The sequence below is a fragment of the Polypterus senegalus genome, chromosome 13, assembly GCF_016835505.1.
Source record: "Polypterus senegalus isolate Bchr_013 chromosome 13, ASM1683550v1, whole genome shotgun sequence".
NCBI lineage: Eukaryota > Metazoa > Chordata > Cladistia > Polypteriformes > Polypteridae > Polypterus > Polypterus senegalus.
In genome coordinates this window covers 68927297-68943209 of record NC_053166.1, presented here as the reverse complement: position 1 = coordinate 68943209, position 15913 = coordinate 68927297, and the positions used below count along the sequence as shown (strand labels likewise).

General features: G+C 34.4%; 1 protein-coding gene across 3 annotated transcripts in view; it reads left to right on the top strand.

The window, feature by feature from the left end:
• Positions 1 to 15913, top strand: part of slc38a5a (solute carrier family 38 member 5a) — a 94548-nt gene that overhangs the window by 67247 nt on the left and 11388 nt on the right. For all 3 annotated transcript variants that reach the window (XM_039775561.1, XM_039775560.1, XM_039775562.1), the window contains exons 6-12: positions 1558 to 1650; positions 2602 to 2683; positions 3370 to 3452; positions 5515 to 5573; positions 7262 to 7405; positions 8414 to 8493; positions 10307 to 10407. In XM_039775561.1, coding sequence (XP_039631495.1) covers positions 1558 to 1650; positions 2602 to 2683; positions 3370 to 3452; positions 5515 to 5573; positions 7262 to 7405; positions 8414 to 8493; positions 10307 to 10407 — 642 coding nt within the window. The remainder of the gene's footprint in view (positions 1 to 1557; positions 1651 to 2601; positions 2684 to 3369; positions 3453 to 5514; positions 5574 to 7261; positions 7406 to 8413; positions 8494 to 10306; positions 10408 to 15913) is intronic.

Genomic DNA, 15913 nt, shown 5'->3' with positions numbered 1-15913 from the left:
GTAGGATGCCAGTAATGAAAAACTTGGACAACATTCATGGATGAAGGCTGGGTTATGGTGCCATGACATAAAGTGTTCATTTACTAATGAATTAAGCAAATCACAGTAGTATTGAAAATTACCACTGCAGTACAAAAAAAGTACCTGTAAACCTGTATTTTTGAAAACAAATGTATACCACAATTTGGATATACAAAAGTGCTTCTATTTATGTGCGTATGTGTATACTTACTAATTTGTTTATTTTTGGTTTTCAGTAAAAATATTTGACTCTCAAAAAATTGAAGGGGTAATCCAGGCTCAAACTATAAAAGATACTATGCAAAATAAATAAAATTACTTTCTTGTTTTGTTTTGTTGTTATTTAGTGCTCATGTAAATGAGACTTCAGTCTTTCAATAGCCTACTTAACACTTTCACTAATATATTTAATTGGTAGTAAATTAATATTTTAAAAGGAACTACATTTTTAGAAACTCACTCTCTTAATCTTACCCAATACTGATCTGCTAACACTGCCAATTAAACTCTGCTTCCTATCCTCCATCCCCCTAATGAGGAATGCATGTGCAGTAAAAGCTCATTGCAAGTATTTTTCAACTTTCCTGTTCTCTTCATTGCATTTCTTGTAGATGCATTGACTGAACAATTTGAAACCATATCCATATAGGTGCTTTCAGGGCTTGGTTTTATGTTGATTTCAGAAAAAGCATATATACATGTCCACTATGATCAGGTATGATTTGTTATCCCATTATTAGTCATATTTTCAAATTTGACAGTTTGTAACATAAATACAGCGTTGAAATTAGGATAAGTGTCTTTTGCCATTGCTTTCTTGTAAATGTGTTTAGCTCTGTGATTTTTTTTGTAAACTTAGCCCTATTAGTCGGCACAGAGAATGGTGTGGATGAAGAGTGGTTGGTGCTGCTGCTGTTTTACAGAATCAGGGTCTGGGGTTTAAATCATATCCCCTTTACACATTCTCACTGTATCTGTGTTTTCATCACACATCTCCAATTGCATACAAGTTAGGTTAGCCATGTGTTAATGAGTGTGAGTGGGTCCTTTAATGGACTGGCACTCTGGGTTTAGCAGGTGTGTAAGGTGGTGAACAGTATTAGTAATCATTTTCTATGTTCTGTTGTTTGGTCAATTTTTAGTGTATCTGTATCAGTGATGTACAGATATAGTAAAGAAGAGTGCATGGACTTTAGGATAAAATACAATGAAGGCCATCACAGTCTATAGCTGCCCTATAGCTATTTTACCAAGTAACCTCATGTTATAAGTTGCATGATTCGGAAAACCAGAACAAGAACAAGTCAACTAAACCTTCATTTTAGTTTTTTTTTTGTTTTTTTTTCCCACTCCAGGGCATTATGTGTCCTAAATCTTCCAATCTATATCAGGTGCTACCTATGTTTGCAAATCTTTTTCCAAATTGTTAACAAACATTCCTTACACACACTGTTCTACTACCAAGCTGTGCATGAATACAGGGAAATGACGTCTGAACATATTTAAGTAAATCATGCCCTGTCGCAATTTTCATAGGAATACGTGCATATGAGCAGCTCGGCTACCGGGCATTTGGGCCTCCAGGGAAAGTGTTGGCTGCCATTATTATCACTATGCATAACATTGGAGGTAAGAATTTTTCCACTTACAGCTAAACTTATTTCATGATAGAATAAGTTCTTTAAAATCTGTAGTCTCAAAATGTAAACTGATTTTATCAGTGAGTTTCCAGAGCTAATGATCTGTGCATCTTTTATATTTTTGATGTTCAGGGGCTTTTTGCCATTGATTGGAAGCAAGCAAATATAGAAATATATTATAATGAAGCATCTTTATGTAATATTGTCAGATTCCTTTTTTTTATACTAGAAAGCTCACAGATTACATCAGCTTGTTGAGTGATGGAACAAAATGATGATTAGAAATGATGATTATTGCTGCCAGCAGCATCTGCCTCATTCATACACAATTACAGAAGTCAATGTAGTTAGCTCCCAAAAGCATGCAGTGAAAGCTGTTTTTGTTAGTCCTTGAAAATAGTCTAAAAATACTGTGGAGCAGACCACTGTGTGCTCAGCGTGGTCAAGTGACTAAAGATCTAGACTTGAACTCAAAGGATATCGTCTCATGGTAAAAGGCAACCCTGCAATATGTGACCCTTAGCTTACTTGCATTTTAACTGTAAGGAAGATGTACTCGGTGTAGATTTTGTAATACTCAACTGTCATGTTCACTGTAAAAGGTGCTTTATTTAATAAAAACTGGCAGTACAACTTGTTATATAATTAGACATTCCATTTACCAGTTAAAAGAAACCTACAGGAAGGAAGTGAATCTCAAACAACGTATCTTCTGAACTCATCTGAAGCATAGAACAGTGAAAAACAAATATTGCTCTGCATGCAAGAAATTTTAAAAATGTATTTGAGAATCTGACTCCAGGGTAAAAGATCTGTATTGATCTGAACAGATAAATGTCACTTACATGAGAAACTAAAGGAATAATGTCATTTTTTGCTTGGGTAAGGATTGAATGATATATTTAGATTAATTTAAAATAGCATCTCTTTTTGCTTGCAGCCATGTCAAGCTACCTCTTCATTGTAAAATATGAACTTCCTCTAGTGATTATGTCCTTTTTGGGCAAAACCGAATCTAAAGGGTGAGTTGCTCCCTTTCATATTCATTCTTCTCCCTGTTTTTTTTTTGTTGTATTTGTTTGATCTTCCCCCTGATTTTGTATTGTTTATAGTAAAATGATTCTCATGTAATTTTGTCTGTAATATTAATTGTCCACTTTTTGAACCAGTTAAACTAATTTTAAATAATTAAACAAATGTAATATTTTAAAATTTCACTTAAAATTGTTACTGTCATGTGTTCTCCCAAATCATAACTGCATGGGCAGTGACTTCCTGTTTGCCTTTATTTTTAGCATGCTGCTATAAATACATTAATTATAATATAGGGTTTGGTAAGTACTAGGAGCCCACACAATTATTTAGCTTTATCATTATACTCATCATCATACATATCATCATAATCTAAACCATTATAATAACATGAATCAGCTTCATACAATATTTCATATTAATCTCATTTTAAATTAAATTGATATACATTAATATTATGGGCCTAGAGTATTTGCTAACATTTTCCTTAATGTTTCTGTTTAAAAAATGCATAAAAGAAAAACCAAACTGTGAAAACAAATTATTATATGTTTGTCTTTGTTTTACAATTTTCAAGGGGTTGAATTTATTATTGCCTTTTGATATAATATTGAAATTTAGGTAGATTTGTGCAAGGAAGTATCTTCTTATCCCAGCTGTTTGTTTTTATTTACAGGGAATGGTTTCTAAATGGAAACTACCTGATCATCTTGGTCAGTATTCTAGTGATCCTTCCCTTGGCTTTAATGAAGCAACTTGGTATGGCTCACAATTTATCTTATTTGTTGAGTAACTTTCATTCTTGATAATGCATATTGCCTTTTCTTTCCGGTAGTAACACAATAAGTGCACTTTAAGGTATATGTGCATATTATACTGTTTAGTTGTTTTATGATTTTGAGATCATCATTTTTTATTAGTAATATTATTAGCTACTGTACACACATATACCTACAAGTTAGAATTTTCCTTATGTAAATGTGGTGAATGTGCCCTGTAGAGAATTGGTGTTTCATCCATTGCTGGGTCCTGTGTTTTACCCGATGCCACTGTAATTAGCTCTGCTCCATGCAACCCAGTAATGCAAAATTCCATTCCAAGACCTTGATTAGCAAAACCTAGCAGTCTTAAACCCATTTGATTCAGTTCTGTGTTATTAAGGACCTAAGCCTACCCTGGCAGCAGTGGGTGCAAGTCTGCAGTCAGTCCTGCACAAGTCATCAGTCTGCAGTTGGGTCTCTCACATATACATCCTCTCTTGTATTCATAAAAGACCCCTTTAACTATACTATTTAACTTAACTTGCACATTTCTTGGAAAGGGGTGGGAAATCTGGACTGCCTACAGGAATACTACACTGACAACAATCAATCATGGGATTTCAGCCCTGAACATTGGGTACATGAGACAGTAGTGCTATCTACTGTACCACCATGCCGTCCTTCATTATTGTGCCAGAGAGCGGCAAAGTATTGCATGTTGGTTGGACGTACAAATAAGAATTTTACTGTAATCTTAATAGGTGACAATACTATTACTACTATTTTCCAAATTACCTAGTCTTTCCTTAGATCAACTCTTTAAATCTAACTCACAACCATCTCTCTTCCTCCGTATTGCACTATGGATTAGAAACTTTACCTTGTAGCACTTTAGTGTATTCCACTCTCAGTGTACTCCAAAAACAGTCGCCTTGGCAGAATATGCCATTATCTCACAAATACATGAATTTTCCAAGCAAAATATAATAGATGTTTTAATGGGTGATTTGTACTAAAAGATGTAGAGAGAACAATATGAATCTTGGTAAAAGGGAGAATTTTTGAAAGTATCAAACTCACAATGTTAAATATGTAACAACAAAAAAGTTCATGCTTGGTGTAGAAATATGGTTCTGTCCATTAGGAATCCATTTACTACCCATTAGGTCAGGAAAACATACAAAATTTGAAAGTGATTGATGCAGTATGAAGGACATGCAGACAGGCACATAGTCATCTTATTATATGACTACACTAACATACCCAGCTTGCAAAGGTTGGCAATACCAGTGCCAGGGTCACCAAAAAGTTGAAATAAGGCATAGTTCAGAGAAGGTCAAACATTAATTCTTGAAGAGAGAAAGAGAGGGAGGGATGGAGACAGGGGCCACTAGAAACCCTGTAATGTGTCCTAAAAATGTAATCCACAGAGACAATACTGACAATGGTTGCACAGTTCTTTGATACTGGTGAAAAATTTGTAAAGTTCATAAATCTGTTTATGTATGCATGTAATGAATGGTCTTGATAACTTGTAAGATACTTTATAATTAGTCATTAATATGTCATATCTGTATTAAATAACAAATGATTGCTGAATGCAATGACACAGTTGCCTTTAAACTGTTTGAAATGTAGTTTTTCTGCATTGTCGTGATGTGTCATTTGCGTTTTATTGTTGTCAGTCATATACGGTATACAGAGAGATACTTAATCTGTGAAGTTGTGCTGCCCCTTTATACAGTATTCTTATCTCCCATATTTTATGTGAGGCCCCCCAAACTAAATAAGAGATCAGGCATGAGTAAGAAGTCTGTTGTACCTGTCAGTACATTAAATGAAACCGAAGCAAAAATTTGAAATACATGTATACTATATATTGTGGAAGATGAAGAAAATATAGTTTAAGTGTCATCTTCTGTTTTCATTCTTAGTACCCACAATGAACCATATACTTCAAATGCTTAAAGACTCCTTTCTTGACTTGCTCTTTTACCTGCCCTAAATTTCTCTTAACTCCTTACATCTTTTGATTGAGTTCATGTTTTCTTCTTTTTTAGGGTATTTAGGGTATACCAGTGGATTTTCACTGACTTGCATGGTATTTTTCCTTATATCGGTAAGTCATTTTTGGAAAATGAACATAATTCACTTTATTTTTCAACTGTGGCAGATCTGGTAAACATATGAGCATCCCATTTTTAGTATACGTTAACTTTACTAAAATATGCTAATTAGATGTGCTTGAACCCTAACAATCACTTTACATGCAATTCATAGAAAATGTAAAAACTAGTGAAAAAACTACTCACAAAGCCTATTTTCTCCATAAAGCCTGCTGCTTCACCAATCACTCATTTTTCTATTAATGACTTTTAAGGACATACCAATACTATTAGGCTGACATACTTGGGGATGTCTTGTTTAGCCAAACCTTCAAGGTTCAATTTGTGCTTTGTGTCCTTTATAAACATAGTGTAATTACATCATCCATCCATTATTAAACCAGCTTGATTTTGTTTGGGATCACCTAGACTATAGCTAATACTTGCAGCATCAGGGAAAAGGCAGGAACTAACACTAAAGATGGGGTGTGCTTACTTTTTCACCATAAAATATGAAAGACAACCAAAACTCATTGAACCATACACAAGTTTTTTTTTTTACATTCTTTTTCTTCTGCCATTACATTGCATTGTTTTTTATGCAACAAAAACAATTAAAGTGTATTTAATGAATTCTGAATCACGTCTGCTTCATTCTAGTTTCCTTCCATACTAGTGTAAGCTGTTCCATTATAACTGATTTTATAATGTGTGGCATATCAATGGTTTTGTTTTCCACAGTTATGCAGAACTAAAAATGTATACATTTTAGTCCACTATTACAAAAAAAGCTTTTAGAAATATAACCGGAAGTTTTTCTTGATTTAATTTGAAAACCTGTTTGATTTAATGTTTTATTATTGAATAAGTGTTAAATTCAGAGATTGCATTCTCATTTGAAATAAAAAGCACAATGTTTCTGAGTGAAACACCTACAGTCAGGGAATTTGAACTCATTATATTGTAAGGGAGTGACTCAATGTCCAACCTGGAGCTAAAGATTTAATGAACTCCAAATATATGGCAAAATCGTGATTTTGCTGAAGAATATAAGAAAACGATGCAAGAATCAAAAGCCTCTGTTTGGATATATTCTACTAGTTTCCTGTGACCTCTCTTGCTAAAACTGCTTGGATCTATTTTGCTTGTTCATTTTTTTTCCAAATATAGTGGGGGTCTTTAAAATCCTATTTTTTTGTTTTTAGTACTATTCTTATAGTCACAACAATCATATACACCCCAGACAAAGGAAGTTTCTTGAAAGGAGAAAATGTCTTTGATCAGATGCATTAGATCAGTAAAGAAGGAAGCAGAACTTATAATTGTTAATTTAAACAATAACCCCTTGCAGATTTACACACCTGTATCTAGGAAAAACATTCAAGTCATTGTTCATAGTAATATACTGTGAGTGGATAAAATCTATCAAGGTACTGTATTACTTTCTTTGCAAATAGAGTTCATTTTGACCTCAAACCAGGAAAAAAGCATATAAAAAGTGCCAACAAATATTGTGTGAGAAGCGTATGTGTCAGGTGGTTTCAAGTGTATGGGTCCTGTTTAGATTGATAAAATGAGTTGGAAGCCCTTTTATACTTAATAGTTTATATTAGAGACCAAAAGAAATTGACTGTATACATTGATGTTACATAAATATGCAAATGCTTCATATATCAATATTAATATGATCATTCCCTCTTAGGTAATTTATAAGAAATACAGCATTCCCTGCCCTCTGCCTTTTTCTAACATCACAAGCCATAACTGGACTACCAACAGCAGTCATCACTTTGATCCTCATAATGAAGACACATGTCAAGGAAAACTATTCACTATCAACTCTCAGGTTAGGTGGACATGTTCGTTAAACTATTATACATGTGACCACTCTTGTAAAAGATAAATGTTCAAGACTTAGTGAACAACCAGTCTGTAAGGGTGGCATGGATGTGGGGTTTCAGTTACAAAGGTAGGCTAACAAACAGAAGCAATGTGAAAACCTTCAAGGTTTATTAAATAATAACAGACAGTCCTTCTGCTACCCATGTTTCAGTGCTGAGTGACGCCAACTGATGCTTGTGTGGATTGTTTTAACTTTTCAGTCATCACACTATCAATCAATCCATTTAAATTTTACATAGTGCTTTTGAAAGTGTGTGCCATTAAAAGCTGTTTTACAGGGCTAACAATGTTATTATATAATGGCAATATTTAATAACATTTGAGTTAAGTCCTTGCATTCATAGTGAAATGATTTAAATATGTATTTTCATTCTTTTGCCATTTTAAGCTTTAAAACTTTCTGTCCACTATGAAATTATGAATTGAATGTTTTGACCCCTGCACTTCACTACTCCTACCAAATAGTCAAAAATAAGAGAAACTCCCCTGGTATGTGAGGTTTGCTCGCTTTTGACTGGAGTTACAGTGCAGTTACTCCTTTTGTTTTAGATGGCTTCCATAGTGTTGCTATCACACTTTTTGACAATTGAGGATTAAGTTCATATTCTCAGATGCTGCTGACCTGATTACTTTATAACTACTGAATGCCAGTGTAAGATAGTTTCAGAAGTTTTAGAGAGAGATTTTGTTTTATTATCAGGCTCATTTTCAGGATTGAAGAAATACATTTAAACAAGCTCAGTTTATAATGATTTTGTGGAGTTAGTGTGAAAACACAACACACTAATCATATGTATTGTTTGTGCATTTCATGTTTCTGTTTTATTTAGGAATAAAAATGTAGTGTTTGATTGAATTTCACTAAAAATGAAAGTAAAAGAATCTCTATTTTATAAAAAAGAAATAAAAATAATTCTGAACTTCTTTTTTGTTTGCTGCTTTTGCTTTTCAGACCGCCTACACTATCCCTATTCTGGCATTTGCCTTTGTGTGCCACCCAGAAGTACTACCCATTTACACAGAGCTGCGGAGGTATGTGATCCACATATATTGAAAATTATGGTAAAGAAGTGTCATTTTTCACCTCATATATTCATATTTTAAGTTTTCCTCATTCATTGTTACTTAGTTAGGAACTAATGTAGTTCCCTTTAAAACAAGACAATTGCTATACAATTTGTTATAGCACTGTTTGTAATAATTGCCTCATAGATCTTTTACAAAATAGTTACACACAAAATTTCATAAAGTACAATATAGACCATGAAATGTAATGCAAAAAATGAAGAAACTACTCTTAGTTGTATGCTATGTATGTATGTATGCTTGGAAACAGAAGAAGCAAGCAAAACTTATTACTTCTTAAAATAAGTGTATGTGGTATGAAGTTTTTCATGTCTTTCTGCCTTTGGATGTCCAGATCACTATATACACCCACTACGTGAAACCATTCCTGGAAGCATTGAGCACAATACTGGAACAATTTCCTGGGAGTGATTTATCATATGGCACAGTCACACACATATTCTTGCTCAAACTGGATTGATTTAGCATTGTCAGTTAACTTATTAGGTACATTTTTGTGATAAAGGAGGAAACTGAAATACCTGAATAGTCAGCCTCAACACAGACATTGATCAGGTTGTAAACTGAATTTCCATACTTTGGGGTAACCACTGTGCCACCATGCCATTTATAAGGGTTACAGCTTTCGTAATTTAAATAAGGAGTCATACATGGTGGTAAGCTCTTCTTGTCTGCACCTCTCTGATCTGTCCTGGGTGCTGATTCTTGAGGCTATCTCTAATTTTGAGGCCTTTTTTAATGTTAGATGTGCTGTGAAAATAAAAACAACTTAGATATGCACTTGAATTGCCCGAGTTAAGTTGTGATTAGTGAAATGGTGACATTGAACTTTCCAGTTCTACACCTTGCAGCAGTGCATCAGAGGTGTTGTCTGTTTTTGCTGTTTGATTGATAGACATCCAGTAACATTTTGAAATGTGTCTATGGCACTGTACACTTGTGGCGCAACAAATAAGGGTAAAAATATCTTCCTGCATATCTGCAGACTTGCTTAGATTTTGAAATTCTCAGGAAGGCTGAATGTTAAAGTAGAAATCATATATTGTGCATTTTAGTGTTGTTGTGGAGGGTTGGCTAAAGGAGCTTCATGTTGATTTTACATTTAGTGGTATAATTGGAGCCATGTAAATAAAGTTGGACTTGTGATTTTATGATGTATTGCTCCTTTGTGTCTGTTTTACAGAAATCACTTGAGAGTAGTTTAAACCTGCATTACCACACTGCCAGCTACATCCATTTATATGATTTTCATTGGCTTAATAGTACATTACACATTGTTGATTTAATGGCTTACCATTATTCTCTTTCAGTCATGCATTCAGGCAACATATTCTTTTATATATATCATTTTTGTTTAGATTGATTATTTGAAAATTTTATATTTTGTAAAGATAAATTATTTCTCTACTTGACTATCAGTTCCTGAATTACTGTGAGGTTGAGTACTGTACTTATGCCTGCAATTACTATGGAACTACTGGGTTATTAGAGAGTCCCAAGCAAGTGTTATCAAGGATTTTGTTATTCAATAGATTTAAGAGGAATGAAAACACCAAATTAAAATTGATATTTTTTTTAAAAAATCATCAAATATTGCAAGTAGGTGGTGCAGTACATTGTTTCATTTCGTTGCACAGAAAATAATCTTTTCAGGTATATCGATCCTCTACATGACATAAGGAATTACTGTCTGTACTCATTTTATTTAAAAGAAAAATGTGAGAGAAATGACATGTGTTATTCTTTTATTTTATAATAGTGCCACCAAGAAGCGGATGCAAAATGTTGCCAACATCTCCATCATGGCCATGTTTATTATGTATCTTCTAACTGCTATTTTTGGCTACTTAACATTTTATGGTAAGATTTGCACAAGGAAAAACTATGTTACTTTAATTTTTGAGGGGTTGGGGGTGCAACAATTAAAATTATTAATTTCTTTTGGTCTAAGCAAAAGCTGGGAAATTTTGCCAGTTTCAGTACAATGGGATTTATTTCAGTTAGGCCTCAAATGTACAACATGACAATGAGAAGAAGGTAAGACAACTGAGAGGGGTGATTTATTTCAGTTAGGCCTAAAATTTACAACATGAATGGGGATTTTAATATCTTGTCTGACTCCATACAATGCTGGAGTCAACCACCATCATTAAAATTTTTAATTAAATTTTAATGCTTTTACAGTACAACCTGGTCACAATAGAACTGGGAAAAGGTATGGATGAAAAATATAATACACTTTCAGTTGTTCAGTATTATTAATATACAGTATTTTTAAATGCAAATGGTTCATCTCACCAGCCAACTAGAGAAAAAGACAAAAGATGTTACATATACACTATTATATTTAAAAGCAGTGGATTGTATTACATTTCTAATCTTATCAATGTCTATTCTCTAATGGATTGTATTGCATTTCTAACACACTGTTGATTCTTTTGAGAGCGTAACAGATGCATACATTAATATTAACAATATGCCATGAATAATGATTTTAAAAAGTTTACCTCTTGTAAAGCATGCACTTTCCATGAATCCAGTGCTTATGTTATATAAAAGAGACTTATTTATGCTAACGGTGTAAGTGTGTAAGTTGGATTAAACAAACAGGTACAGGACGAACCAATAATAGTACTAATATTGTGTGTGTATATAACACTACCAGTCAAAGGTTTTAGAACACCTCAGTTTTTCTTGAAATGTAATCAGTTGAAATGCAATGAATGACCTTAAAATGGTGAAAAGGTAAGCGGTAAACTACCAGAGGTTTAAATTTAAAGTTTAGGGTAGGAAAAACTTAAAAACAAAGGAAATTTCAGATTACAAATAGGCCTACTTCAATGAACAAGTAACAGGTTATAAACCACAGATTTTCTGCAGCAGTTGGAGCAAATTAAGCTTTCCAAGTTGAAGGAAACAATTTGTACACATTAGAACATTAGAACAATCTAGACGAGAACAGGCCATTCAGCCCAACAAAGCTCGCCAGTCCTATCCACTTGTTTCCTCCAAGAAAACATCAAGTCGAGTTTTGAAAGCCCCTAATGTCTTACTGTCTACCACCCTACTTGGTAACTTATTCCAAGTGTCTATCGTTCTTTGTGGAAAGAAAAACTTCCTAATGTTTGTGCGAAATTTACCCTTAGTAAGTTTCCAACTGTGTCCCCGTGTTCTTGATGAACTCATTTTAAAATAACAGTCTCGATCCACTGTACTAATTCCCTTCATAAGAACACTTCAATCCTGTCACCTCTTAATCTTCTTTTGCTTAAACTGTAAAGGCTCAGCTCTTTTAATGTTTCCTCATAATTCAACCCCTGTAGACCTGGAATCAGCCTAGTCACTCTTCTCTGGACCTTTTTGTAGCCTGGAGACCAAAACTGCACACAGTACTCAAGATGAGGCCTCACCAGTGTATTATAAAGGTTGAGCAGAACCTCCTTGGACTTGTACTCCACAGATCGTGCAATATAACCTAACATTCTGTTAGCCTTCTTAATGGCTTCTGAACACTGTTGGGAAGTTGATAGCTTAGAGTCCACTATGACTCCGAAATCCTTCTCATAAGGTGTACTCTCGATTTTCTGACCGCCCATTGTGTATTCAAACCTAATATTTTTACTTCCTATGTGTAATACTTTACATTTACTGACATTAAATTTCATCTGCCACAAATCTGCCCAATTCTGTATGCTATCCAAGTCCTTCTGTAATGATATAACGGATTCCAAATTATCTGCTAATCCACCTATCTTGGTATCATCTGCAAACTTAACCAGCTTGTTACTTATATTCCTATCTAAATCATTTATATATATATATTAAAATAGCAGCGGCCCTAGCACTGACCCCTGTGGAACACCACTCTTAACATCGGCCAGTTCTGAAAAGGTTCTTCGCACCATCACCCTCTGCTCCCTGTGTCTGAGCCAAATCTGAACCCATCTAAAAACATCACCCTGAACTCCCACTTTTAATTTGATGCCCAACCACTCATGTGGCACCTTATTAAATGCTGTCTGAAAGTCCAGATAAATAATATCATATGCTCCACTTTGATCGAATGCTTTTATTGCAACCTCATAGAATTCCAACATGTTAGTAAAACATGACCTCCCTCTTCTGAACCCATGCTGACTGTTCAGAATAACTCCTGTCCTTGCCATGTGTTGCTCAATCTTATCCTTAATAATTCCTTCCATTAATTTTCCTGTGATGCATGTTAAGCTTACTGGCCTATAGTTGCTTGGATCTGTACTGTCACCCTTTTTATATAATGGGATGATATTTGCCATTTTCCAGTCCTTCGGAATCTCTCCAGTGCTCAGTGACTTCCTAAAAATGTGTCAAGGGGTTATATATGTACTCAATAGCCTCCTTAAGAACACAAGGATAAATATTATCTGGGCCTGGTGATTTGTTTGATTTCATCTTATTTAATCTGAACAGCACGTCTCCCTCTACAATTTCCAAATCCCTCAGTACCTCCTTAGTAAGTATCTATCTATCTATCTATCTATCTATCTATCTATCTATCTATCTATCTATCTATCTATCTATCTATCTATCTATCTATCTATCTATCTATCTATCTATCTATCTATCTATCTATCTATCTATCTATCTAGTAGTTGCGTTTACCTCTGGGAGATTATCCATTTGCTAACTTGTAAACACCTCAGAAAAATGTAAGTTTAGGGCATCTGCTATTTCATTGTCTGTATCTTTTAATTCCCCTTTACTATTCCTGATGAACTTGACCTCCTCCTTAACTGTTCTTTTACTACTAAAATACTGAAAGAATCTCTTGGGGTCTTCTTTTGCCTTATCTGCTATATTCCTCTCCAACTGTCTTTTAGCCTCTCTGATATCCTTCTTGTCCTAGCTTCTGTTGATTACTTAAAAACATTCTGTGTGTGTTGAAACAGAGTTGGAACAGACTGTAACTGCACCCTCTGAAGTACTTGGACAAAGTTACTCTGTAGAAACTTGTAAATTCCAGTGATAATGGCTAGAAAATGGCAATTAACAAATGAAATGAGGCAGAGTATGATTGCACATAGAAGTGTAGGCCTTTCATTTAAAGAAATTAAAAAAATATGGTGTCCTACATGTCCTATACAATCCAAAGGTTTGTTGTGATATCAGCAAAAGGTGGCTAATTTCATGAATCAATTTTTTTTTTATTTGCTACTGTTTATTTTTTCTATGCCTTGATTTCATGAAACATTAAGACATTAAACTACGTGCATTTCCATAAAAAACTGAGGTGTTCTAAAACTTTTGGCCGGTGTGTATATATATCTTATATATAAACGTCTACGCGTGGAAGGGTGTGTGTGTCTGTCTGTCTGGCCAGCCCGGAAGTGCGAGGCTGCAGCATGAAGCTCAAAGAGCCGGCAAGGTGGCCCCAAGTTAACGAGTCAGATAAAGAAAGAAGTATGAGGCTACAGCATGAAGCTGAAAGAAAACGACTCTGTTGCCAAAATGAAACCGCAAAGGAAAGACAAACGAGAGAGAAACTCACTTAGCCGCTGATAGACAAAGCGGGCGAGCATGTTTGCAAAACAAAGCTGCGACACCGCATTTCAATTTTTTTTCTGATGATCTCAATAGTTTCTAGGAGCTTAACTTTTATAGTGCTGAAATGAAGGATCAGAAATTATAGGAGGTGTGGTTGTTGTGTGTGTGGCAGTCAGAATGTTAAAACAGCATCCCTGTTATGAATAAACTACCTGAATTTCTCCAGATTACACATGTATTTTTTTGTAAAGAACTTTGGGTTTTTAGAAAATATTCATTTTTGAGGATAACAGATAAATTGCTTGCAATAGGCAGCACTTTGTTGTGTTAGCCACTGCAAACTGTGAACAGCTATAGCAGCTGGATGGTAACAAATAATAATACATATCATTAATCAGCAGACACTTTGGAAAATTCATGCAAAATGGTTTTATTGAATCCTGAAAAAGATAGGATTTACAGAGCTTTTTAAGGAAGTAAACTAAAAGTTGTGTGTACTATTTAAATTACGAGTATTACTTATTTGCATGAAACAACATTGCTACTGCACTGTAAACAGTAAATTGCCTATGCAAAGTCCACACATAACACACCTTAGGTGGACAGAAAGAAAATTCAGTACTCTAGTTCTGGTCTCTGCACCAAACCCAAGTCTTTGAATGTAACCTGCACACAAACTGAATATAGCACTATGTTATAAATCACACTAGCAGAATTACCAAGATTACAGGGTTTAGTTATGTGCAAAAGCCAAAAGACTTTTCAAAAACTTGGGTGGTACGCTAATATCTACATCATTTAATTGGATCTGATTGAATACTTTCTCTTTCCAAGTCATTTACTCAGTCAAAGAGTACAAAACACATGGGTAGACATCCTGTTGTGATCATCTGGACATTAAATTGTACAAATTAATGCATTTCCTTAAAACTGGCTTAACAGTAATTCATTAAGATAGGTTAGTTAGGCAATTGTATTGCCTATCAGAAGGAAAGCAGACAAAAACAGCCCAAAAAAATTCATTTCTCCTTTGCTTGTGTTCTTCCTGTCCTAATGATCCCTCTCTGCTGTGATTCACTTTGCTCATGTTGCATGGTGCTGAGCAGAGTCCACTTTGCTTTGATCTCAGTGAAATGGATCATTGACTTGATGCTTGTATGTTTTCCACTATAACTTTTCTTTTTTTTTACTGGTGGTCTTTTGACTTAGGACACAGGATGCTGAAATTAGTAGCTGAACCTCTTGTAACATAAAATGAACCACAATATTTTTATCTTTTATTTTAATGTCATTCATTTGTGGAAACCAGCAAAGGCTCATTATGAATGGTTTCCATTTTTCTCTGTGTCGTCATGTGGTCTTCTTTAGTTTGTCTGCGATGGCATGAGTGGTAGTTAAGCAGTGCCCGCAGAGTGTGGAGACTAGTTGGTAAACATGATAAATCTGGGCTAAATTAGCTTACAGTCAAAGAAATTAATATTATATATTAATATATATGTTACAGTATTTGTTGCTTTTTCACTCAGCTAGTTTGGATTTTCTTCAAAAGTCATTGCACTGTGTGGTCATTTGGCAGTGTATGTAAGTTCATTAGCAGCAAATTACTATCAATTACACGTTTTTTGTAAAGCTTCATGAGCCTCAGATTCATTAAAATAATGCAAATGTTGTACCTACTGATTTTCTGACAATTCATAATACATTCAAAATTATAGTAATCCTTCTTTTTAATTTGCTCAGTGTATGCTTTTGCAAAAATATCAATTGTGTAGAGTAAATTTATTGCAATTTCATGGCCTCTTCATTCCTTAAAATTCTTTAAACCTTCAGTTAGGAATAATTG